The sequence below is a fragment of the Heloderma suspectum genome, chromosome 4, assembly GCF_057233095.1.
Source record: "Heloderma suspectum isolate Gila_16-S chromosome 4, 16-S_ref, whole genome shotgun sequence".
Lineage (NCBI taxonomy): Eukaryota > Metazoa > Chordata > Lepidosauria > Squamata > Helodermatidae > Heloderma > Heloderma suspectum.
The window spans coordinates 130,058,695-130,086,669 of NC_139461.1; the positions used below are offsets into that span (position 1 = coordinate 130,058,695).

The 27,975-nt window shown below is 45.0% G+C and overlaps 1 protein-coding gene across 1 annotated transcript in view; it reads left to right on the forward strand.

Moving 5' to 3' along the window:
- CDH18 (cadherin 18) overlaps positions 1 to 27,975 on the forward strand; it is a 401,711-nt gene that overhangs the window by 346,707 nt on the left and 27,029 nt on the right. The window contains exons 9-10 of the mRNA XM_084850558.1: positions 1,488 to 1,624; positions 23,805 to 23,923. Coding sequence (XP_084706684.1) covers positions 1,488 to 1,624; positions 23,805 to 23,923 — 256 coding nt within the window. The remainder of the gene's footprint in view (positions 1 to 1,487; positions 1,625 to 23,804; positions 23,924 to 27,975) is intronic.

A 27,975-nucleotide genomic window follows, 5' to 3' on the forward strand; every position in this document is an offset into this window, starting at 1 on the left:
TGGTTTCTATTGGCATTCTGTTTTTTTAAAGCATAATTTTAATATGGTCTTTTAATCTTTTTATTCTTTTACCATTTTATATTTTTATGTTCACTGCTCTGAAATCTGTTTTAGATATGAAGCAGTATACAAATATTGTAAATAAATGATTTAGTGCTACATGCCTGAGCAATAATGTGCCTATGTACCTATGCACTCCCCACTCCACTTTCCTGTTCCTGCATGCCTGGAATAAAGGAGAATTTAGTTCCACTTTAGCAGATTCCTGGGCTGTCATTAAGTGAGAACCAAGAATTGTGATTTAAAATAAACTCTAGCCAATTGCTAAACAAGCCAACTTGAAACCTTGGGTTGCTCTTATTGTTTGCTTAGTGAACAACAGCATATTTTAAACCACTGATTCCTGGTTTACACATAACAGCTAGCCATTAATCTGTAGAAGGAACTGAAACCTGGTTTATTTTTTCTCCCAGTCCTATGAAAGGAAAAGAGGGGTAGGGGAAGTGTGCAAGCATGGTACTTCACACAGGCTCATTCCTGCTCATGCATGTACTACTAATCCATGGTTTAGCACTAGGTCTCTCTATGGGAATGTGGTCCCTGAATGCTTGTAAATTAGGGTTGTCCATCGCTGGGAAATCTGGTTCTTTTTTGGCTCGACGGAGTTCCGGAGCATGTACAGCTCACTTTGCATCTGCGAGACGAGCTACAGGCTGTTTCCCAAACTCTGGGAACTTTTTGCACATTTTTAAAAGATTCTGCAGTTTGCACAAATGACATCCGAATTTACCAAATTATGGCCAAATATGCATGAATTACAGCCAAATGTGCACAGATCGTGCAAATTCAGCCATAATTTGTATAGATTGTGTAATAATTTGCATAATTTGTGCACATTCGATTCTAATTTGTGCAAATTGCTCAGAAATTTGTGCACATTGCAGAAACTTCCCCCCAAATTGCACAGAATTCCCAAAAACTCTGTGAACTGGCCCAACCTGCTGCAGGTGCCACAGAAGGGACCAAAACCATGTCCATGGGGCCAAGCCTAGGAAAACACATCAAAGTCCACCCTCCAAATGGATTCCTTCAACATCCCTATTGTAAATATACTTTGCATAAAGTAATGTATGAATGAAAGTATTGGTCTACTTTGGCAGGCTCCTGATTTCGGAAGTGATGTGTTTTACTCTGCATTACCCTGAATCAGCCATTGGGCAGGCTAACCTAGAATTGCCTGTTCCTAGCAGCCAGGGTCATCCAAGCCTTCAGTGGGCCTTCCCCAACCCTGCTACTTGACATTCCTTAACCGAATATACCAAGGATTAAAGCTGGAACCTTTTGAATGCAGGGATTTGCTGCTGAGCTACGTCATTTCCCCTTCTGCAGTGTAGATTTCAATGGCCGAGGAATTAGTGCACTGATAAATGCTTAGCAATTATTTTTTAAAGGTAAGTTTTAATTTTATGTTTTTGCTTTTTCCTTAGATATTTTATTGAGCACAACACAGAGGAAGATAGATATTTCACCATTGATGCAAACAGTGGAACCATTAAGACTTCCAAGGTCTTTGACAGAGAAGAAACCCCTTGGTACAACATCACAGTCACTGCTTCGGAAATTGGTAGGTAACAAGTTCACAAGGCTAAAAGTACATACGATGCTTTCATGCAAAATGAAAGGATGGTTTAGGAAAAGAATACGATAATTTTATTTCAAAAAAATCTACCTTCTCTTAGGGATGCTTGAGGAATTCGTTCTTTGTGAATTTCAATAGGTACTGACCACATCCGCACTTTCTGGACTAATGTATGGATTGCAACATAAGTATCCTTCAACATTTGCACTTCTCTGGATTTTGTGATGCAGTTCTCAGCTCAAAAGACATACCAACAATACATTTAAAATGTACAGAAATGTGTACTTTGTCAGAAAATATATTTTAAATATATTTTTATATTTATATACTTTTCATGTAGATGTTCTTATGAAAACATTTGCATGTTAATACAGAAATGGAGCTTACGAATGAACACATGTGAAATTGACATTGACCAGAAATAGACTGATTTATCCGTCATATTTATTTATTCTTTAGCACATTTATATCCTACCTTTATTCCATCATGGAACTCAAGTCAGTATATATAGGTATAACAGAAGAGTGGAGGACTGATAGATAGCTGAGACTAGAATGGAATGTTGGGTGGCATTAGGGATGGACGAAAGTCCCTTACCTGTTCTCGATGCTTGCTTCGCGGTGGGGGGGAGGCGCTTCGGTTCTCCTCCCGAAGTTCAGGCGAGGGGGGGGAGGCGCCCCATCCCTTGCCAGCGAAATTCAGGCCGGGTAGGAGCGCCCCATCTACCCGGCTGCGAAAAAAAAGTAAAAAACAACAACACACACACGTGATAGGCTACGTGACGATTTACGTAGCCTATCACGGCTGACTTTGGAAATCTAGCTGTGATAGGCTACGTAAATCGTTACGTAGCCTATCATGGGTGTGTTTTGTTTTGTTTTTACTTTTTTGTTTGCAATGGCGGCGGCGGCAGCCGGTCAGGAGACCAGCCACCGCCCCCACCCCCGAAGAAATGCCGCCAAACCGCCGCCGGGACCCGCCGCCAAGAGGGACATTCGGCCATGGTAAGTCCCATCCCGGGGGGGGTGGGGGGCCGGCGGAGAATTTTCCCACCAATTTCGGGGGGCCGAATGCATTGGCATTCAGCCTCCTGAAGATTCGTGGGGAAATTCTCCGCCATCCCTAGGTGGCATTCGTGGCAGTTGGAGAAATTCAGTTAGAAGGGTAACGGAGACAGAGAGCGGTCAGGGAGTGTGAATTGAGTTAGGATGGAGAGGTAGAGGACTTAAGGGTGAGAGTTGGTTTAGTTAGTGAGAGAGAAGAATCAGAGACAAGGGTGTGAATGAGAAAGGAGGGAGAGAAGTTGTTGAAAGCAGAAATGTGGTGTTAGGTTTCTAGAACTGTTATTAGTATTTATGAAAGTTGCTTATAAAAATGATACCCATTAAGATAGTAATGTGAAAGTTGGCATCCGTGATCTACCTGAGGAGTTCTACAATTGTGCAAAATATCAAATTGATCCAATACAAATTGTCACAAGAACAGCAAGTTAAATAGTGCTAAATATGGACACATTTGTAGTTTTTAGTCCAAGCTGTGGCTTGGCATAACTTCTATTACTTTCCAATTTTGGTGAAAACTACTGGTGTATGTTATTAAGGTTTGTTGAGGAATTATGTCTTTCATTGGTTTGGTGAAATTCTGAGAAGCAGTTCAAACGTTATTAAGGTTTTTCTGCCCCATGAAAGCCTATGGAAGCAACTGCCTACAAAGTTATCTTGCCCATGCTCAGTTTCACTCTGAAGCTAGAATGCTGCCAGTAATCCAAGGTTTTCAGAAAAATTCTATTACAGAGGGCTTCCACGTGGAAGGCCCATTCCTTTAGTTATGGAATGTGACCTCACAAGGTGATATGACTACATGTTACCACATAGATTAGGATCCTAGCAACGGGGGGGGGGAGCTGTTAATCCCTCCCTGAATCCTAGTGGGGGGGGGTTAGGGAGACTTTAATCCCCCCCATCCATTTTCCCAATCTGTGTGCATGGAGGGTAAGTTGTAAACAAGCACAATTTGTGACATTGTGCAACATCATCACTGGTCATGGGATAAATCTGTTAAGGTATCTGCCTTACATTCCAAGTCCTGGCTTTGTGGAGCTTGAGTGAACATGAGATAACTTTAACTCTGGTCTTATACCAGCAGGTTTATTTAATCATTGAATCAGTTCTGAATGTTGACCAAATAAATAAATAAATAAATAAATAAATGAATGTATTCTTTTAAATACCTATGTTCTGGTCTGGATGGATTAAAAGACTGACATATGTACCTCAGCCCATATGCTACGGAAAGAAAAACAGAGTCCTACTGCTCTCTCTAGGTGATAGGTGGTGGCAGCTGGTGTTTGGGGGAGTCCTATGGAAAAGCCTGGACTCAGTAACCTCTAGGGGCCAGCACCTTATAGGGGACCCCTAGATGTGCCACATTGGGTTCCCTGGTAGTCTCCCATCTAGGCTCTGACCAGGCCTACACCCCTTTAGTTTCAGCAAGATGGCTGCATCATATGCCTACAGACCATGTTCTGGGGCACTGTTTTCACTAAAGGAGAGTTCAGAGCATCTGTGGACTGCTGTGGTCAGCTTATGACTGGAACAAAGCATTATAATTGCTGTGTAGTTTCTACCAAAAGAATTAGTTTCACATCTTCTCCTCTTAGGAACATAGTAAGCTGCCTATGACCATTAGGCCATCTAGCCCAATATTGCCAACAGTGACTGGCAATGACTTCCAGGGTTTTAGGCAGGAGTTTTTCTTGCCCTACTTGGAGATATCTCCCCCGCTTTCTCCCATTCAGGAATACAGAACATGCCACAAAGTATGAGTTTCCCCACCCCTGTTAGCACCAACCAATGAAGTAAAATGGGAATAGCAAAACATTCTACATGCTGATACCACATCCCATGGGGGTTCTTTTACTACATGTAACCAAAGAGAGACATGGGATTACTGTTTCAGCAGTAGCCACATGGCTCAGCCACAGTGTGTACTCTGGGTCATTTTGGCCTTTGTTTGGTCTCCTGGCCATTGTTGTTTTGAGAAGTATGGCAAAAATACTGTGCATCTGTGTGTGTGCATGCATTGATCAAAAATTGTACCAGCCAGTCTCTTCATTATAACTTGAGGATTAACATTCTGAGGTGAATACAGACAGCTATAATTGCCGAAGTTATTTCCACACACAAGGAACTTGAGGAAGAAAATAGCTGAACTGAAACAGAGAAAGCTCTGTCAGGTATTTCTTAAAAATCTGATCTGAGTGGAAGCTCAGACTTAGTCAGGAAGCTCATCCCTCATCTTCAGCTACTCCTTCCGTGTCCACATCCACCACAGATTTGCCACTGTACCCCTAGTTATCAAGCCGTAATAAGTATAAGTACAGGGCTTGCAGATACTGTAGGGTGCCTAGCATTGTGATGATCAAATAATGAAAATATGATAGAAAGTAATCATACTTGGCATTTCTATAGCACTTTTGAAGTGTTCATTTTATTTATTTATTAAATTTATTAATCACCCATGTGGCTGGTCACCCAGCCATTCTGGGCGATGTACAACAACAAAACAACAAAACTGGCTGCCAGTCCATTTCCGGGCCCGATTCAAAGTGCTGGTGTTAACATTCAAAGCCCTTAACGGCTTGGGGCCAGGTTACCTGAAGGATTGCCTCCTCCCATATGTGCCTGCCCGGACCTTAAGATCATCATCAGCGGCCCTTCTCCATGAGCCCCTGCCAAAGGAAGTGAGGCGGGTGGCTACTAGGAGGAGGGCTTTTTCTGCTGTGGCACCCCGGCTCTGGAATGAGCTCCCTAGTGAGGTTCGCCTGGCGCCTACATTGTATTCCTTAGGGATGGCGGAGAATTTCTCCCCGAAACTTCGGGGGGCCGAGCGCCAACGTGTTCGGCCCCCCGAACAAGTTTCGGGGAGAAATTCTCCGCACCCCCCGCCCCCTGCACCCCCCCCTGGGACAGGACTTACCTTTGCCGAATGTCCCTCCCGGCAGCGGGTCCGGCCGGTGGTTCGGCGGGTGTTCGTGCGGGGCGGGAGCGGCAGCCGGTCTTTCGACCAGCTGCCGCCGCCGCCATTCCAATAAAAGAAAAAAAACACGCCCCCATGATAGGCTACGTGACGATTAACGTAGCCTATCACGGCTAGATCTGCAAAGTCAGCCGTGATAGGCTACGTTAATCGTCACGTAGCCTATCACGGGGGCGTGTTTTTTTTTTTAAAAAAAAACTTTGGAGTTCGCGGCCGGGCGAGGCGGGAAGCCTCCTCCCCGGCCTGAATTTCGGCCAGGCGAGGCGGGAAGCCTCCCCCCCCCAGCCTGAATTTCGGCCAGGGCGAGGCGGGAAGCCTCCCCCCCAGCCTGAACTTCACGGGGGAAGCAGCGAAGCGCTTCCCCCCCACCGCGAACAAGCTTCGACGACAGGTAAGTGACTTTCGTCCCCACCTAGTATTCCTTTCGGTGCCAGGTGAAGACCTTTTTATTTTCCCAGGCATTTTAGCATTTTAGCCTTCTAAATTTTTATCTTTGCTGTTTTAAATCTTTAAGCACTCCCCCCACTGCCTCTGTCAGGTGGACACATGCCCCCTCACTCTCGCCTATCAGGCAGGCTATCCACTCCTAAAACACAACAGAATCCCCCCAAAATTGAAAAACAAAAACCCCAACTAAAAAATCCCCTTTAAAATACTGCCAGGCAGGAGTCCATGGTGGCAGTAGCACAGCAGCAGGCATGCCTCTTCCCGGATGGTGGCAGCTTCTCCTGCAGGCCCTGGCTCTCCCAGGCCACCTCAGCCAGCCAGCTTATGTAGCCCCTCCAGGAAGGGGCAGGTGGAAGCAGCACAGCTGGCTCAGTACCTGGGGGCCTGGTCCTGCAGGGACTGGTTGTCTGCCAGACAGAGGTCCATAGGGAAGGCCTGGTGTTGGTGGCAGCAGCAGGCCCAGCAGCTGCAGGCCCGCCTCTCCCCCAGGGGTGGCAGCTTCTCCTGCAGGCCCTGGCTCATTGAACTTCATTGAACTTTAAGTACATTGTCTCAGGCATCCTTATAACAACCCTGTGAAGTCAATCAATATAATCAGACAAGGCAGAATGATAATGGGCTTGCCTAAGGCCACCTATTAAGTTCATGAAGTTTGGACCAGGGACTTCCTGGCTCACAGCTTAGCTCATAGCACTCACACTGCACCAGCTCATGGTTATGTAGAGGGGCTGCCATTACTATGAGGAATATGACATTTAAAAGTACCTTCACTAAACTAAAGATTAATACCCATATACCTATATTTGGAGGCCTCTCCTAATAACCTCTGAAATTAAATGTCAAAAAGCTCCTTAAAATTTTTATAAGGCTACTTAGCAATCAGAGTAAGTACGATACAGAAAAAGGGAATAAATTGTCTGAGATCTACTTTGTTCAGCTCAGTACTTAAGAGCCATCTCAGAGGGTGTGTCTTCCTCTCCTTTATACCTTCTATACCTATTTAATATCCTTTACACTCTATCAACTGTTCTTGGAAATGGACTGAGGAAGGAGTTGTGGCTATGTTATACCTCCATTACAAGAGGCAGTGAGCCTATGTACACCAGTTGCTGGGGAACATGGGTGGGAGGGTGCTGTTGCACTTATGTCCTGCTGGTGGATTCCTGGTCAACAGCTGGTTGGCCACTGTGAGAACAGAATGCTGGACTAGATGGACCCTTGGTTTGATCCAGCATGGTTCTTCTTATGTTCTTAAGGAGCAGGATTGGATGAATCAATCTAAATTCAATCTATGTCAGTTTTCATCATGACAAAAATCATTCCATCTTGTTTGCACTTGAAGATGCAGCTTGTTACCGTGTTGTTGTTGTTTCCATTTAGACGGTGGTCCAAGGGCTGCCCTATAAATTCCTTCTTTTTTTCTTTTTACAGGATCTAGCCACTTGAAGCAGCTTGAAAGAGCAGTAGATATCACATGGGTTGAAACAGAGCCAGAAATGCCCCTGTGAGGGATGGAATGGGATGGTATACCATCATTCCCAGACACACCATACAGAAAAAAAAGCTATCTGATCCCATATAATGATGGGGACAGCCATTCTTTTATCATACACTGCCCTTGGGAGTGGGACATTGTACGGAGGAAAAAGATGGCTGCCCAACATTGCTACATGGCGTCACGCATCCTTTTTTTTCGATACAGGGTTTTTGAGAATGTTGGTATGCTGTCCAACATGGGGGCATTTAACTCATGCTATGCTTTCAAGTGGCTAGATCTGGAAGAAGGTGGAACTGAAAATAGCCTTCAGGCCATCTCAAAGTATTTGGTAGGGGATTCCAGAGAGGATCATTTTCCAATCCACTCACTAATTTGGAAGCTGAAGATCAGATGAGCTCTCTCCAAAATGCGGGCCCCCTACCCCAAATTTTTCAAGCGTCCCTAGGAAGGAGTCATCTGGTGATTATGGCGTGCAATATATTTACCTGTAAAGAACAAAACAGGGTATATGATCAGTTTGTTGTATTCTCAGACCCTGCTATATGTACTTAAAAATTTAGACATGGTTTTTGTGCTGGAAATATTTGGTACATGTTCTGTTTAGTGACAATGTGGGGAGCGAATCAGGGCAGTCGAATGTTGGGGTCTGATATGGGAAATCCAGGGAGAAGACCAGTGTAACATTTAAAGAGCAGAAGGGCTGGTTTGGAATAACCCATTACTCGCATCTGCTTGAAAATAAGGAGGGTGATGCATGTATAAATGGACATTTTCATTCCATTTCTACATCTTCTAGTGTGGCAGCTATGGGAGGAACATGTTTCCCTTCTTTTCTGTTAAGATCCTATGCAGCCCAATCCCATTCATGTTTACTTAGTAAATCCTAATGTGTTCATTGGGGCTTACGCCCAGATGTGTGCACAGATTGTGGCCTCTTTAGCTTTTAAACACTACAAGATGATGCCAGGTGAGATGAATGGGAATAGACTGCAGGAAAAAAAATAGTGCTGTGCTGAAAATTTCTCCTCCATTTATTTTAACCATTCTCAATTAATTTGATAGAAAAGAAATTGCTTTCGAAAAGCAATTCCAAGGAGGAGAAATTTTGGAGAAATTCTCATGGGTTCGGTTTGGGGTTCTTGTGCTTAGGACACTGCATGAGTGTCCTATCTGTCATTGTACAATAATCTCTGTGGCAGCCCGTAGCATCCTCAGCTTCCCACACTTCAGTTAAAGCCATCATGAGGGAGAGATCATGAGGCAATTCCTCCCATAGAGCTTTTTCAGTTCAGGAAGTGCAGGTGGCCTGGGAGGCTGCAGAGCAATGGAAAGATGTGTGATAGAGAGAGAAAACACACACAACACCCTCAGCCACCTCACAAAGATTAAGTAAGCTCAAAAACCAAAAGAAATTCGAAATTCTGCCTCAGAAAAGTGGAAACCTCAACACAGTTGATGCTGTTGCCACTTACAGAAGCAGTGCAACAAACCAAAAACCCTTTGGAAAAAAGAAAGAACCGGTGTTACAACCCCTGCCAATAATGATCCCTGTGTGTGAGAAACTGTGAGGAGAAATTTCTCCTCCCATAGGAGAAATTCGGTGAAATTGTCTCTCCCACAAATAAGCTGGCAAATTTTGAGAGGCCATTTGTGCACAGCTCTAGAAAAAATATCAGTTGGTCTCCTCTTATCCGCCCATTGTATTTCCATCTGCTGTTCCCTGCTACTAGATAATGGAGTTTGTGCTGTAGTTTAATTTATAGGAGATGCTAGTGGCAAGGGCTGCCTTAGCATTGTGCATAGGTATTTTATGAAGACAATAAACTGATTTTATCGTTATTCCTGCTCTTGGGATTTAGTTAGTACTTCAAAATATGTAAATCTCTACAGTAAACTACAGGTTTACTATTTCACTACTAAGAGTTCAGCCTCTGAGACCTGGATATGCACTGCACAGTCTCTTCATACATTGCATTGCCCCACCACCACCACTACCCCACACACAGCTATAATTTAGCTCTAATCATAAACAGGTGTACAGCAGGAGTAAGCTTTAATTAAGATTTAAAAGTCTCATTGGGGCTTATTTGTGAACTTGCATGCCCTGCAGTAGCTATTGAAGCTTGGTCATGGAGGCGGAGGAACCATCTGATATAGCAGTTTAGTAGACATAAATTGCAATACCATCAGACTTAAATGTTGCCTTCCTATTCATTATTTATTTGGTACAGTCACAGAAGTGGTACATTGCAAAAGGACAGTAAGAACATTAATTATTATTATTATTTTAACTGAAATGGGATGGCTTAGATTAATTCTGTAATGCTGTTCAAAAAGTCAATATTTCTACAAATTTATCCACTAGATTGTGTGAGGATATATAGGCTTATAGAAAATTTGGGGCACCCAAAATCCAGCTAATATTAAGCACTTTTCTGTCTCACTTATTTCAGTGAGAGAAATTTAAGCACAGCTTTATTTGTTTTCCAATGAAAACTAGTGCTTGGGTTTGGCCAGACTTTTCTCTTTGCAGAAAATATTTTGTTTATGCCTTTTTCATGCCCCCTTTGTCTAAAAATGAGATACGGCAGATGAGAAACAGGAAACCAAATCTCGGATCGGACAAGGTGCAAAGCATTGGGCTATTGTGTTTTCATCACCTTTTATTTCTCTGAAGACACAGTGCCATATGTTGCACCATCTGCAGCTCTTTTACAGCCTCCACTTGGAAACCATTTGCAATCACAATGCAAGTCAGTGTGTGGAAGATACACAGGGGGCTCAGCACAAGGCATCTCTCTCCAACGACCATTTGGGTTTGCTGTCTTCAATTTATTTATTTATTTATTTATTTATTTCATTTCTATACCGCCCAATAGCCGAAGCTCTCTGGGCGGTTCACAAAAATTAAAACCAAACAACACACAATAAAACAATTTAAAATATATAGAACATTAAAACCACAATATAACAATACAACCACAATAAAACCTAGCAGCAGTGCAAGAGTTTAAAATACAGATTTAAAACAACAAAGATAAAAATTTAGAAAGCTAAAATGCTAAAATGCCTGGGAAAATAAAAAGGTCTTCACCTGGCGCCGAAAGGAATACAATGTAGGCGCCAGGCGAACCTCACTAGGGAGCTCATTCCAGAGCCGGGGTGCTCTGAAATCTTCAAGCCAGATTTAAAAGACAACAGACATTTTGGGGGTTTGATGCCAGAACAATTCAAGTATTAACACCATGGAAGAGGCTCATAATGATCTCCGAGAGTTTGTCAACAGATGTTTTTGGCTGGAGGTGTGGTCCCAAAGTGTTCCCTACTTCTTATCAACCTCATCTGCATCTTACTCTGTTTAAATGAGCCATCACTTGTACAATTTCTTGTACATTCACGTTCAGCCATAAAATAGACTGAACTGAAGTCACATGACACAGTTTTGCTTCTGAAGCCAAGCAGATGTAGCCCTGTAAGCTGTTTGTTTGGATACCACTCCAAACAGCCACTCTGAGCTGTTTGGAGAAGTGGGATATATAAGTGAAATAACACATTGTGGCTGTGTTCAAACATAATGCTAAATTATAGTTTAGCATTGTGTGAACAAGCTGCCAACTCATAAAGTCCCCTGTCCTCTGGTGTGGCCAGAAGCAGGGCCTTGGAAGCTTCCATTTTGAACTAACCATGGTTTGTCATTGTGTGCAAACTCATATAAATCACAGTTAATCTTAAGAGAAACAAGTCAATTTCAAACAATGGTTTCTGATACTGGCTTGTTTCCCTCATAGTTAAGCCTAATCACAGTTCCAGTTTCTCGTGTAACAAACCCCGGTTAGTTGAAAATGGAAACAAAAGTTTCCTATCTTCTCCTTGCAGCTGCACCAGAGGGGAGGGGAACACATGAACCCAATCACATGTACATATATTAAAGCATACTTTGGCATTATAACCAAACCCAGCCACTGTCTAATATGACAGAAATTTAGATCTAGGACCCGTTTGTATACTATTGCAGTCATCCATTTGCAAATTCATTTTACTTCATTTTTAAATAAAACCTAAGATTTATTTTCATATATAAAAAAAATAATTTTAGGGAGCAATCCTATGGCTGCAAGACAGTGGCTAGACGGCCATAGGATATGCTGTTTTCCAGGAACCGACCTCCACCCACATCTGTGCTGCCTATGAGGCTCGGAATAGGAGCATGGAGCAGCTGAAAAGGGGTGGGGCTGGGGGCGTTTCTGGGTGGGGAGAGCGGATTAGCGTGTACGACGCATCCTATGTGTCGTGCAGCAGCCTCCTCTCCCGCTCAGCACCCCCCCCTGCAGCTAGATAGCCGAAATCGGCTGTCTAGCAGAAATAGCAGGGCAGGAGAGGCGCGGAGGGAACCATCCCCCCATGCTTCTCCTGCCTTGCTTTGGATAGGCTGTTGCCTTCGATTTCAGAGGCGGCCATCTATCTAGATAGGATTGCACCCTTAATCATTTTAGTAAAGTCTAAATACCTTAGACATAACTGTGTCCTTTTCCTCTAAATGAAAGTAAGCTTCAATTTTGATTGGAAAATTAACAACGTTAAGCAAGTACTACTTGCTCTTTTATAAACACTCTAATTACCTGGTGCAGATAGAGGGTTGGATCCTAGATCTGCCTCCTGCTACAGCAAGTGCTCCACTTGCAGAAGATCCCTCTGCCCAATTTTGGAGGATTCTACCCACACACACACAATAGTTCATCCTAGTTAGCAGGGTCTCCTGACTGTCTGTGTAGATTTTTTTTTGGGGGGGGGGGTCTGCCAGGGGAAGGAGAGGGTGGTGAAGTCCACAGCAGAGTTGATCCAGTAAATCTGGATTCAACCCATAGTGTTCTCAAGCTTTAACCATTTATCATTATTACATATTATTATCATTAATTTATAAAGCACTTACAATTTTTAGGCACTGTACAACAATGAGAAAACAAGACAGACCTTGGCTGCAGGCTTACAATCTAATAGACATGGCATCTGTGGAAAAAAGGATGGGGAGGGAAGATGAAAAGAAGCAGACTTGGGCACCAATTCTTAAAGTCATAGAATTGTTCTTACAGCATAATGATCAGCTGGGATAGAGACAGTTAAAGGAGAGAACAGCCAAATGGCAGCTGGTCTGTCAGCCAAAACAATACAGTGGGCCTTGCTATCTCATTTCTCCCTCTGCTGCAGCCAAGTGGAATGGCTGCTAATTGCTGATCATTCAAGGAGAGGAGGAGCCAAATGACAGTTGGTCCCAAGTGAGCCAGTGGAGTGGGCTGTGCTGTCCTGCCTCTTCTGCAGCCAGATGGACTCATGTAGAGTACTTTGTCCCTAACTATGATTAATGCTAACAGGTTGTCTTCATAAACCAGCCTTTGAAATCAGAGTTTGAACTGGGTTTGCAAACCCTGTTACAGGTAGGGACAGGTGAACGAGTGAAGTTTGAGATCGCCAGGATTCATCAAACATTGTCTCACTGCTTGTCTCGTGTCTGGGCCCTGTTTGCGTTTGCGATCACAGCTCATTCTGCACAAATGGGAAACTTGCGCAAATCAAGCAATAATCAAACAGGAGATTTGCGCAAGTTTCCCAAAATTTGTACAGATTTCCAAATTTGCACAACTTTCTTTCATAGCCTAAAGTGGGGCTGATTCAATCTACTGAGTATATTTGCGCATATGTATGCAAATCGAACTGGGAATTGGGAACGAGACGAACATGAGCATGTGTCGGACAATTTATGAATATTTTCGATGGACATGTCCTCACGCTCACATTTAGTGCTTTGCATGCACTGTGCTTGCATATTTTGCGAGCAAAAATGAAATTCTCATACATCCCTAGTTACAGGGCGAACCTAGTTAGTATTAACCATGATTAGTGCTGTGGCACATGTTAATGCTACACCATGGGTAAAGCAAACTATGGGAAAGGGGGACATTTGTGTGGAGGAGGGGGAAAGCATTCTCCTGATCTCCAAATCATGGTTAGAAGATGTGAAATGTGGCATGAAACTTGTTGAGATTGCAACCTGGCAAATTTTCCTGACTGTTCAAGTCCTGGTGATAAATTGAAAGAGCAGTGGCATGGTTTTCCAGGAGTGGAGGGGTATGCTATGCCAGTCGTGTTCCTTAAATGAGTTACTTTATGTCAGGTGATTTTAAACGAATGAAATTGCTTTCACCAATCTCTCCTCAAGGGTAAAAGTTTTCTCAGTTTGCAATAAAATTCAGGTATACTTTCAATCCATTTACTTATATATATGTTTATATTACACTGTCACATCAAAATAGCTCTGAATAGCTAGAAAATACATCTTGTAAAATATATACATTTACCCTATGCTTTCTTTTGTTCCCAAAAGGAAAAGGGGTGGGGGATACCTTTGAAATTTCTATACAGAAGGAAATTACAAAAATGGTTCTCTAGAAATGGAGCTATATTTCAGAAAGCAATTCTGAATGGATCATTTGTGAAGGCCCTGTCCAGGACATTTCTTTTAGATTTCTTTGCTTTTGTTTCTTTGACTTCCTAAGAAGATGCTGACTGCAGAGCACAGGCTGTACAGAACAGGTGCAACTAAAACAAAAAGATCTGAAAATAAGAGAGATAACTGAAGAGGGAAAATGTCAGATTACCACAGGCATTATTAAGTTCTGACTGCCTCAAATGCCAAAGTGTAAGAAAAAAATGACCATGGGAAAGACCGCTGTATGTACACACAGCTTTGATAGCCTCCTGTCCTGTCCTGTCCTGTCCTAGGAAATAGCAAGGACTCGATCAATTGTATGATTTTACAAGGCATTCCAAATCCTCAAGGCTAGAATGCAAGAGGAAAAGAAAAGGTGGTTTCTACTTCTTGTTCAGATTTTTGTTTTTAAAAAGTAGTTATTTCTTTTCCTACCTTCAAAGAGGAAGCAAAAGTGTAAAGGCAACAGCTCATTGCTGTCTGGAGAAAATCTTCTGTGTCATGCACCAGAGGAACTGAAAACAATTCCCAGAAAACTGTCAGTTAGGTATGTGCTAACTCACCCCTGTCCGAGTTCTCTGGACACCTGCCCAGCCCCTGCCCCCAGTCTCTGGACTGTACTCGAGCCCTTCACATGCTCGGCGAGCAGCCTGCACTCACCCCAGCAGCCTCGTGGAGCTCTGCGGTTGCCATTTTTTTGAGAAATAAAATGGGGATCACAAAAATGTTTTTGTATGCATAAAAAAGGGGAAACTTTGCAAATACACAGATTCTCATGTGCAAAATGCACATTTTCACATAGGCAAAAATGTGCAATTTCGTGCATAGAAAAACATGCATTTTTGCGATCACCATTGTATTTCTCAAAAAATGGTGACTGTGAAGCTCGATGAGACCACTGGGTGAGTGCAGGCCATTTGCTGAGCATGGGCAGTGGGCGAGCAGGAGCAGGGGCTTGGTGAGCGGGGCTGCAGGCAGGGGTGGTTCTGCTGGATTCCTGGACTGAATCGGGTGCCCACACCATCCCTACTATCAGTACAATGGCCCAGCAAGTTAGTAAGATTTTCAAACTTACTTTGAAGCAGGAGCAATAAATTCTAATTGAAACAAAGAAAAATGAAATGTGCAAAACATCAGAGAGCCATTCTCAGTTATTCTTCTGAGACTGAGCCAGGCCATTTGGTTGTTCACACATATGAATCCAAAGCTGAAATGCAGCAGATGCATAAATTAGGGATGTTGCGGGTACCCGTTTTGGTCCGCAAATTTGACAGACAGGTGGTGCCCACACCCACCGTGTTGTGCTTGCCAAGCTTCCCCATGCTCTCTTGCCCTCCAGGCTGCAGTCAAGCGCCCCCTCCATGCTTGATGAGCAGCCTGCAACTTACCTGGGATAATTCGTCTCTGCGCTGATTGCCACATTTTAAAAAAAAACATGGTGATCAGCAGCACTTGCCCATAAAGGTATACGCAAAACAGCTCTGTAAATGAGCTATGGATGATTCAGAGTGCTTTTTGTGTATAAGTCTGTGTGCCCACATAGACTTATATGCAAAAAGCTCTGTGAATTGCCCATAGACTCTAGTTCAAAAAGCTATTTTGCATATAACTCTATGGGCAAGTGGTGCCGATCACCATGTTTTTTTTTAACGTGGCGATCGGCACAGAGATGAACAGTCCCGGGTAAGTTGCAGGCTGCTCATCAAGCACGGAGCCAGCAAGTGGGGGGAAACCTCAGGGGCGCCCGGAGAACCCAAGCTGGGATGTGTTCTCACATCCCTATCATAAATACGAATATAATCATGACTTATGGCAACTCCCCCCATTCCTGATGCCCTCCAGTTGTGTTGAACTGTAATTCCCATCTGGGAGTTGTAGGAGAACAGATCAGGAAGGCAGGTTGGTGAAGGCTGATTTTTACTAAGCAAATGGCAGAGAATCTAGCAGTCACTCTCCTGGTTTGGGACTCCAGGTGCACTGTAGTACACAGCTGGAGTTTGCGTTAGAAGGCTTCCTTATTCCTTTCAACAGTCATGTCACTTACAGACATTCATCACTTTGCACACATGGAGCTGCTGGATTTATTGAAGTGGACATGGAAGCCTCAGTGGCTGGATGAGAGAACAGCTGGGTATCCCATGTATGCCACCTTGAGTTCCATGAATAAAGAAACGTGGGATATAAATGTAATAATGCCACCTTGAGTTCCATGATGGAAAAACAGCAAGATAGGAATGTAATCAATGAATAACTTCATAACCCTGTGTATGCACTGTAGCTTTCCTAGACATAAAGAAGCACCGGGTCCTTGTGCATGACATGGATCTGAGGTGTAAGCCAAGCCTGTGCACTTTTTGACCCACCAAGCCAAATTTAGCCCACCAGCCTCATTGTTTTGTTTTCTGCCATGGCAGAAATAATAGGAGAGGAGAGGTTTGTCATGTGCTTCACCCAAAATACTTGGCTAAAAGGCTGTGTTCAGCTCGGGAGGTCACAAGTCCACTTTAGAACTACTCCCCATCATATTGTGAGTTTCCCTGCCCCAGCAAGCAGCAACCACACATATGGGTCTGGAGCGTGGAGCATCAGACGTATGGCAGGATGCCCTTTCAAACAGCATCCCCTATAGCAAATGGACTGTGTCAGCTGAGCCTTATTCCTGGTGTTTTTAGTCTCCTCCTTATCCTGTGAGGATGGGATTGTGTTCATATTATGGGGTGGGGCAATAGGGGCCATTAAATAAAAACTACAAGCCTCACTGCTGACTCCTCTCAATTTTATCCAAATCATCCCCCACCGTAGCCTTTTAAAAACAGTAGCTGAGAGGGGCATCACAACAGGCATGGGGTCCCCCTCTGCCCCACTGCAATTCAAGCTCTGAACTAGGGATGCCAGAGAATTCCTCCATGGATCCCAGGGAGGCCAAATTCCAGTGAATTCGGCCCCCCAGAATCCATGGAGGAACGGAACAACCCGCCCCACCACCCTGCGGAAGTCCCCCGAAATGGAGCCTACCTGTCTGTAGCTGCAGCTGCGGTTCTGGCAATGGCAGCTCTGGCGGCAGCTCCGGTGGCGGCAGCGGCTCTGGCCACTGCTGGGCTGCGGCCGCTACATCGGCCGCTATTTGCATCCCTTCAATGAGCTGTGATAGGCTACATAAATATTTACGTAGCCTATCACGGCAAAAGCAGGGACGCAAATGGCGGCTGCTACACTGGCCGCCATTTGCGTCCACAGACCTGCCGCTGTGGATGCACCTGGCTGGCAGCTCCATGGAGTCACTGTGGAGTGGAGCCGGCCGGGGAGAATTTCAGGGGGAGGTACGGAGCGCCTCCCCCACCACCACGGATGTCACCCTTTGAAAACATAAGTGATTTTTGTCCACCCCTACTCTGAACATGATTGGATCTTGATAGAGTAGGGATGTAAAAAAAAAATCCGTTGGGGTCTGGAGTTCAACACGATTTCCTAAGTTTGGCCCCCGGGACTTCGTTTCAGGTCCTACTGCGGTGCCTGACTCTGTCTGCAGTCAGTCAGGACAGTTCTCAGATTTTCCAGAGATTTTGCGCATTTTTTTGCAAGTTCTGCCATTTGTGCACATTTCTGAGCAATTTGTGCAAATTGCACAGAAATGTGTGCAAATTTCTGAGAAATGTGTGCAAATTGCAGAACCTGCAAAAAGAAAATGCACCAAAAAAGCTCCTGGAGTTTGAGGAAAAGCCCGCAGCTCAGCTCAGAAATGCAAATCGAGTCATACACGCCGTGGAACTCAGTTGGGTCGAAAAAGAACAGGATTTCCCAGGGACGGACATCCCCAGGATAGACAACCTGAGTAACCAAAGCAATGTTGTGCTGAGTAAACAAAGCAATGCCATGCTGGAAATCAGGCTGCCCTCCTCAGCCAGGCACATAACTACAGAGAGACATGGTGGGGTGATCTAGCAATGGTGGGGGCGTGGGGAGCCCTTGAATCAGGCCTGCCCTGTAGCCTTCTAAAAGGGGAATTGGGGGGGGGGCATAGGAAGAGACAGGAGGCGGCCCCCTCTGCAACTCAAACACTGCCACGGGAGCTTCTGCAATATGGCTCCTTCTACTGCTGGAATAACATGAGAAGTCCTGAGCAATGTGGGAGACCCCCACACTGCTGCCCCCCACACACACTACTGTTGCCCCGCTTCAGGAGCTGCAGCATAGACCCCTCCCTTGTAGTCTTGGGTTTCTCTCATTACCCTCCACCCTGTCAGCATAATGTCAGAAAGTGACCTAAGATTTTCATGGTCAATCAAAACTATATATATCAAAATAAAGCCTTTCCATTTCTCCCCGGAACTTATTATTTAAGAAGATTGGGGGTGGGGGTGGGGAGGAACAATCCAGGGGTGAACATACAAGTTTTTTTGTTCTGTTCTGTTTTGTTTTCGTTCTTCTAGTATTCCCCAAACGGCAAATTATCAGGTGATTTTAATGTCTGATATCAGATAATTAAAGCAAATGAGTTCAACCTTTCATTGTTCAAACTTCATTACAGAATTGCAGCTCGAAGAGATAATGTAAAACTCATTCGCACACATAATTGTCACAGCATGTTAATCACCTAACCTGCCTTGTATTTGGCAGAGAGTATTGGATGATTGTCTATGCAATGCCAATGCTAATATAACTATTTTGTTGGTCCTGGTGGCTAATTCTCTGGAGGATTATTTCAAGGGCAGCATCTTTCAAGTGCTGCTCCTTCCCCAGAATCCCCTGCTCTTTCTTTTTGCCCTTTTCAATTGGACAGTTTAGTGTTGCTCCGGCCTTGAGACTATAGAGGACCTGAACATTCATAAGGTGCTTCAATGTGGTGAAGGAGAAAGCCTTGTCCCCTTCTTCTTCTGGCTCCAAGTGCAACAGGATGCATTTGTAGACCTGGCCTATCAGTGTGGTAGGTACCACCGCAGAATGAGGTGGTAGAAGCCTGAGTTGGTACAGGAGACTTTACCAGCTTAGATTGTAAGTGAGGGGATGCTATTTTTAATGCTCACCCACATTAAAACACACACACACCTTCCCTCCAAGTAAACAACTAGCACATCAGTAAGAAAAGTTGTAGCCCAGCCCACTTCCTGCTGTGCATGTTTTCTACTTGCAGGGATATTCTTTTATGCAGGGGAGCTTTCAAAAATGTGTTACCCTGTTTATAGTCTGCTGCACTTCAAATTTGCCCTGGATACTGAGGCCACCATTGCCTAGAATGATAGTCAAATTTTGTTCTTTCTCAACTGTATCCCCTGTTGCAGCTCACTTAGAAACAGTTTATAGCAGGCCCTTACAACTTACAATCCAGCAAGCCAGTTGCAGCGCACCAGTGATGTATTATTGTGGACTACCAGGTGCTTGGCATTCTCACTTTGGAGAGCGGGAGGCATCCCAAGGCAGGTAACAAAACCAAAAGGCTGACTGAGTTTGGGTTTTATCAGTCACAAGGAGTGTAGACCTGGTTTATACAGACAGAATCAAGTGGTAATACTTTCCTGAGCTGCACTACTTCAAGAACGGGGTGTCTCATGTTTTATATGTCATGGGACAAAGAACTTTAAATGTAGGGATGTACGAAACTCACCTTTTCGTGGAATTTTTCGCGGTGCGGGGGGAGGCGCTCCATCCCTCTCCCCGGAATCCTCGACGGGGGGGAGGTAATCCGGCCCTCCCCCCCGGAATCCTTCCTGGCTGGCTCCGCTCCGCAGCTACTCCGCGGAGCAGCCGGCCAGGGCCGTCGGCAGCCAGATTTCCAGCCGCAGACAGGCTGCTGCGGATGCAAATGGCGGCCACCGTAGCAGCCGCCATTTGCGTCCAGCCAGGCTGCTGTGATAGGCTACGTAAGTATTTACTCAGCCTATCACGGCAAGCCAATTTAAAAAAAAAATGGCGTATGCAAATGGCAGCAGCTACGGTGGCCGCCATTTTCATTCCCTATTTTTCGCCGTTTTAGTCTACATAAATATTTACATAGGCTATTATGGCAAAAAAGAAGGGGAACGCAAATAGCGTAGTGGGCGCTGTTTGCATTACTTTTTTTTTCACCGTAATAGCTTACGTAAATATTTATGTAGGCTAAAACGGCAGGAAAAAAGGAATGCAAATAGCACCCACTACGGTATTTGCGTTCCCCTTCTTTTTCTCCATAATAGCCTACGTAAATATTTACATAGACTAAGACGGCAAAGACCAGGATGCAAATGGCGGCCGCGGCAGCCAATCGAAAGACCAGCTGCCAGAGCCACTGCCGTCCGGAACATCCGCCCCAGGCAAGCCTCATCCCCGGGGGGGGGGCAGGCCGTTCCGCCACGGATTTCAGGAGGCCAAATGCCAGTGCATTCGGCCTAGGGATGGCGGAGAATTTCTCCCCGAAACTTCGGGGGGCCGAGCGCCAACGTGTTCAGCCCCCCGAACCAGTTTCGGGGAGGAATCCTCCGCACCCCCCCTGCCCCCTGCACCCCCCCCCGGGACGGGACTTACCTTCACCGAATGTCCCTCCTGGTGGCTGGTCCGGCCGGCGGTTCGGCGGGTGTTCGAGCGAGGCGGGAGCGGCAGCCGGTCTTTCGACCGGCTGCCGCCGCCGCCATTGCCATGAAAGAAAAAAAAAAAACTTCCCCTGATAGGCTACATGACGATTCATGTAGCCTATCACGGCTAGATTTGCAAAGTCAGCCGTGATAGGCTACGTGAATCGTCACGTAGCCTATCACGGGTGACTTTATAAAAAAAAAGAGTGTACGGATAATGGCGGCCCCCATAGGGAGCCGCCATTCCCATTCCTTATTTGGTCGCTGTAGTCTACGTAAATGTTTACGTAGACTACGGCGAAAATAAGGGCAACGCTATTTGCATTGCCCTTATTTTCGCCGTAGTCTACGTAAACATTTACGTAGACTACAGCGACTAAATAAGGAACACGAATGGCGGCTCCCTATGGGGGCCGCCATTCGCGTAGCCGCTTTTTTTTTTTTTTTTTTAAGTCACCTGTGATAGGCTACATGACGATTCACATAGCCTATCACGGCTGACTTTGCAGATCTAGCCGTGATAGGCTACATGAATCGTCACGTAGCCTATCAGGGGAAGTTTTGTTTGTTTGTTTTTTACTTTCGCGTTCGCGGCCGGGCGAGGCGAGGCGCCTCCTCCCCGGCCTGAATTTCGGCCGGGCGAGGCGGGAAGCCTCCCCCCCCGGCCTGAACTTCGCGGGGGGACCAGCGAAGCGCCTCCCCCCCACCGCGAACGGCCTTCGACGACAGGTAAGTGACTTTCGTCCACCCCTAATTCGGCCTAACTGAAATCCGTGGCGGAATTCTCCGCCATCCCTATTTAAATGGTAAGCTCTGACATTATTAAACTAAGAGGAAATTCACAAATGTGTAGCAGTGCAGGAGACTGATTGTTTGAAGATGTCCTGACTTGTTCCTGGGTGGGTTGCAAAAGAATGGGCTTTAAAAGAAATAACTTTTCAGTGGCTTATTATCTTTTACTCAGCCAACAATATATCATTACAGTTTTGTGGCCCCTTTAAAAAACAGGTTGTCTCCCTCCCACCCCCTTTATGGCATGCTTAAATTTTAGGGATGGTGTGGGCACTCAGTTGGGGCTCGAAGCCTGGCAAGAAATCACCAGCTCGTCTCCCCAGCATCAGTCCACAGACCCTAGGCATATCTACCTGTAATGTTGTGGACATTGCCCTTTTAAGGCCCCCCATTTGCATTGATGGCAATCTTACAGAAAAGAACGAGCAGCCATTAGAGTGGCAAATGGCGCTTGACTTAGGAGCAGACACCTGTGTGCCACTGCTGAACACTCGGAAGCTAAGCAGGGTCAGCCCTGGTTAGTCCTTGGATGGGAGACCGCCTGGGAATCAGGCTTCCTGCACGGAGCAGGGGGTTGGACTCGATGGTCTTGTAGGCCTCTTCCAACCCTATGATTCTACCCAGCAGCTCGCCCCCACACCGCTCACCTAGGCCAGGTAAGTGCTGGGGGTTCGGCGAGTGCCAGCTGGGCAGATTCAGGGTGGTATGTTCATCCCTGTTCTGTTCTGTTCTGTTCAAATGTGTACTGCCTTTACATACCTATAGCATTCAGAATAAACATGTGCAGTGTTAACTACTGATGTGATATTCTGGAGTTTTGTGTTGCAGAGGGGGAGTAGCACTCATCTGTCCTTTTAGCTTGCTAAATGTAATGGAGGTTCTTGTGTGCTGGCACTTTTAAACAAGCTATGTTCCATGTGTATTCTTATGGATTTGAGATTTTTTTAAAAAATATATTAATATGTTGTGCTTGGCGTGTGTAAACCAAAAAGCGGGATATGAAGAGGTGGTACTTAATCCTGAGATCTGTTGTACATGTTGTTTTATTTTAAATGTTTGTTTATTTCTATCTTTCCACTGTTAAGTCTTCAAAGTGACTTGCGAATATTAAAATAGTTCAACATGAAAATATTAAAAATCTAAAGATCTTATAAAATCCAATTACAATATAACAGAGAGAGAACAACAGAGAGTGCATTATCCATCAAATACTAGGGAGAATAAAACTGTTTTCACTTGACACCTAACTATAATCATGTCAGTGCCATGCAAATGTCTCTGAGGACCTTATTCCACAAATTAAGCCAATTTCTCACGTTAGCTGTGATGATTCAGATCTGCCTACGCTTCTGAATGGGGAACAAGATGTGTAATTAAGTCAGCTACAAAGGCAATAAACTTCAACAATTCAGACCTGGATTGCTGACAGTGCTGCTGAACATGCCGCACAATTGGGGATAATGCACATGCAGTGTGAACAATTAAAGGTGGTAACACCAGGCCCAAAAGGTAATTTGGTGCTGGGGACATACTGGCCCCCTGACCAAAACTCTGAGGGTGACTTAGAGATAGAGAATGAAATCAGGGAGAAGACAACCTTTCTAGATATCATAAATATCAGTATCTTAGAAGAGTTGGTCATGGATCCAACCAGAGGGGAGACAACCTTGGAATTAATCCTAAGTGGCAGCCAGAACCTGTGAAGTTGAACTGATTGGGGACAGCAACCACGTACTCAGCAGATATGTGTGCAATTGCCAAGAACATCATATTTGACTTCATAAGAAGAAATGCCTCAAAAATTAGGAGACTAGTTGAAAGGGAGGTTTGATATCACAACAAAATAAAAAACAACTATAGCAATAAAACAACCACAGTAAAAAGCATTAAAACAAAATCCTGATCCTTTTTCATATTTTAATTCTGCTCTCTGAAACAACTAGCTAATCCATTTCTGTTTTTTATTCAACATTGATCTTACACTGTAACAAGAAGTGAAACCACTTCATTAATTCTTGTTCAGAATATGAGAGCATTCAATGGACTCTGAAAACTTCTCCCACTCTTGTTTCTCAATAATATGTAATATCCTAAGTGTTAGAAGCCTGCAGTTTAACATTCATCCCTTGTCTTCGATTTCAGTTTTAAAAAGCTAGTGAGACTTAGCAAACCACATCTCTCTAAAATTGTCATCTCACTGTAGTTCCACTGTAGCGTTTTGATCTTCTGACAAGCTGTTGTTTTAAACCAAGTTCTGATCCTCTACTTTCAAGGCCCGAGAAGTGTTTTGGGGACAAGCTATGCCAGTGTAAGTGTCTTCTGAAACTGCTGAATCACGTCATTCTTTTTATGTTTTACAGAAAGTCCTGATCTGAGCCGTGTCCCTGTTGGAATTAAAATTCTTGATGTCAATGACAACCCTCCAGAGCTTGCTGGAGACTATGATGTAGTTGTCTGTGAGAATGCAAAGCCTAGCCAGGTAACATGCTAGTCACACTCTTAATGTCATATCTGATAACAGCTCAATCCAAAAAGTGTGTTTATTTCAGAGAGGAAACCTATATTTTATTCTAGTGAATGCCTTTGGATGTGTTAGAATAACTCTTTGTTTGATACAGCAAAGCCTTCAAGCAAAGTTACGCAGCTGTCAGCGTTGGACACAATGTGCCCACCCTATGAAGCCATGCCCGCTAGCACCCCTAACCACTGTTCCTGCCATGGTGCACCCCTCTAGCCTCGTGACGGAGGGGTCTGTCCACTCCATTCCCCTGAGGGGGGCTGTCCCACAGAATTGGGGAGAGCCTATAACAATGCATCTTTGCCTACTGGTCTCCCGTGGTGTCAAACTGTATGGATTGCAAAGCTATGTGCTGGTTAGGAAAGTCTTCATGTAGTGGCTGAAGCTGTTACTGCAGGCCTTTATGAAGTTCCCTTGATCAGAAACCACCTTTCAGTAGGGATGGATGGACTCATCCAATCCTGTCAGGCAATCGACGAGCTGCTGTTGCTGCCCGCCTGCATGAGCTGCACTGTGGGAGCTGTGGGACGCCTTGGCAACTGCCCAGGAAGTGTTGCGAGGCCATCCATTGTCTTCCCGAGTCACCATTGTGCGCAGAAATCACTGCTCGGTTACTTCAGTAAATGTAATGTTGCGTCTATGCCTGCCTTAAAGGAGTGATGACTCAACGTTACAGGCATAAAGGTCCTTTTCCCCCTGTAACGTTGAGCCATCGCCCCTTTAAGGCAGCCATAGATGCAACATTAGTTTTGTGGAAGTAACCAAGCCGCAATTTCTGAGTGCAATGGTGACTCGGTAAGGCGACAGACAGCCTCGCAGTGCTTCCCGTCAATAATAGCGTTGCCCTTATTTTCGCCGTAGTCTACGTACATCTTTACGTAGACTACAGGGACCAAATAAGGAACGTGAATGGCGGCTCCCTATGGGGGCCGCCATTTGCGTACTAGGGGTGCATGAAAGTCACTTACCTGGTCTCGCAGCTTTTCGTGGTGGGGGGGAGGCAATTCGCTGCTCTCCCCCTGAAATTCAGGCCGGGGGGGAGGCTTCCCGCCTCGCCCGGCCGAAATTCAGGCCGGGGAGGAGGCGCCTCGCCTCGCCCGGCCGCGAAATTAAAAGTTAAAAAAAAAAACCGCCCCCGTGATAGGCTACGTGACGATTAACGTAGCCTATCATGGCTAGATCTGCAAAGTCAGCCGTGATAGGCTACGTTAATCGTCACGTAGCCTATCACGGGGGCGTTTTTGTTTTTTTTTCTTTTATTGGAATGGCGGCGGCGGCAGCCGGTCGAAAGACCGGCTGCCGCTCCCGCCCCGGACGAAGACCCAACGAACCGCCGGCCGGACCCGCCGCCGGGAGGGACATTCGGCAAAGGTAAGTCCCGTCCCGGGGGGGCGGGGGGGCGGATAATTTCTCCCCAAAACTTGTTTGGAGGGCCGAACACATTGGCGCTCGGCCCCCCGAAGTTTTGGGGAGAAATTCTCCGCCATCCCTATTGCGTACGCGCTTTTTTTTTTTTTTTAAGTCACCCGTGATAGGCTACGTGACGATTAACGTAGCCTATCATGGCTGACTTTGCAGATCTAGCCGTGATAGGCTACGTAAATCGTTACGTAGCCTATCATGGGGCTTTTTTTTTTTACTTTTCTTTTGAAGTTCGCGGCCGGGGAAACGGGGCGCTTCTCCCCAGCCTGAATTTCGGCCAGACGAGGCGGGAAGCCTCCCCCCCGGCCTGAATTTCGGCTGGGCGAGGCGGGAAGACACCCCCCCCTCGCATGAACTTCGGGGGGAGAAGCAAAGTGCCTCCCCCCCACCGCGAAAAAAGCTGCGGGACAAGGTAAGTCCCTTTCGTACATCCCTACCCCTGGTGAAGAGACTTGTCAGTGAGCCACCATAGAGAAAGCCATGCCCCTCGTAGTCACCAGCATTGGTTTTGATGGCCATGTCACTTGGAGGAGGGTCTCATAAGATAGGCTCATATCTTGAATAAGTTGCCATCGGGTCCACCAGGCCACATCATTGCAGGCTTTTAAAAGCTGAAAAGTTGCTCTTTTACTCTGGCCTTTCCCTGATTATCTTTTATTGTAAAACACATTGTAGCTGCAGTTGTCTTTTGTGGGGTTTATTTTATGCTGGTGTTCGCTATTTTTTTAGAATGTTCACAGTTGTTGCTGTTTTTACTGTATTTTTACTACTGTATCAGTTTTTCTTATGTGTTTTATTGTTGTATGCCACCTGGGGGGGGGGGGGCTTCTGCCCTGAAAGGCAGCCAAGAAATATTTTAGATAGATAGATTAGACAGACAGACAGACAGACAGACTAGATAGATATGGGACAAGGTGCTCCTTGGGGTAACTTAGGCTAGATCTACACTACCTACTTTATAATGGTATTGAGGTGCACTGATAACTGTTGTGGCACATTACACATTCTGTATACCGTTATCATAGCATGATTTCCTGCTTTTTATTCCACATTATCCCAAATGTTGCAACAAATGTCATTATGTGTCCTACGAGGTATAAATGCACAAGAGGGATATAGCGTTACCATGATTGGATTGTAGTGATATGACACAAGGTGTAGATCTGGCCTGAGTCTTAAAATGTGTAGGGGCAAGCTGACAACAAATTACATTCTATTAATGCTGCCTCAAACCCCAGCACTTAGTCCATGTCAGCAACCTTTCTTTCATATCTTTATCCCTGTATTTTATGGGATTGGTTATAAGCAATGCCTTGTTCATATTTTAATGGAGGAGCAGAACTGTGATGATTTTTTTTTTTTATTGTCAAGCTATCAATATAGGCCAGGAATGGGTGACTTATGAATCATGAGCGGCATGCAGTTTTTATATCCTTGAATGAAAGAATATGATTGAATGAACTATATTAGTCCTCTTCAGCCGTTCTCTTACCAGGTGCAGCAAACACAAGAGGAGAGGAAGTGCTCCAGCCCCGTTCCCCTCCATTGTTGCATCCGTTGCCCTCTACTCATGGAGGGTGACTGCCTGAAGAGGAAAGCCTCCTGTATCCATGGGGACTCTCCATGTGAACCAAAACTGTGGTTTTCCCATTGACAAAAGTGACAATGGATGGGAGCAGGGCTGGAGCACTCCCTCTCCTTGCATGTTTGCTGTACCCAGTAAGAGAACATCTGAGTAGGGCTATTGTGTTGAACCAAATACATGGAGCCCATAATTTTATACATGGATACACCCATTTTCAGTAGTGGATTCTGCCCATTCATCACCATGATTCCATTTGTGTTATGGTTGGGTATGGCTCCCTCCTAAATGCAGATGAGGGGCTACATGATACCTATAGCATAGTCCAGTCCCAGACTGAGCCCATCAGTAATGCCTACCCTATTACTTTTAACCCCTTTTGTCTCTTTGTTACCCATCTCTACCTCTCCACAAACCTTCCCATCTTTGTCGCATGAGGTCTGTCTTTCCTTCTGACCATTGCAGTCCTAGACCAATCGATGTTCAGAGGTACAACTGGCACTTCTGTTTTGAGAAGAGAAGCAAAAATGTGGAGTTTCTTCTGATGTTATGGAAGTACTGAGAATATTCATGGCAAATGCAGACGCACACAGTTGTGTGCATAGATATTAAATTGTATTCTAGCAACCTGCAGAGGCAGGAGTCTGGCGGAGGTTTTTCTTTTCCCAGAACCTATGTTTTATTTCCCAGCGCTAGATGATGTCTTACAACAGTTCATCCTCATATTTGTGAGGGACAAATTGAACTGCATAGCTGTTATGTATTTGCTTATACTGCAATTCATGACTGAGTTACAACTGGGGAAATAACATAAACCCCAGTGCAACTGTCTTTCTGATTTAATAGTTTTGTCTGGCAGTGTAAATGTAGGGAGAAAACTGTCAGTTCTTATTGCACTGAGTCAGCAATGCTGGCCCCAATCCAGAGATGCTTGTGAGTGACATTGCAATGTCAGCATGACTAGTACTGCACACTTTTGCTAGGAAGGCTTCACTCCCCCCGGGTTCCT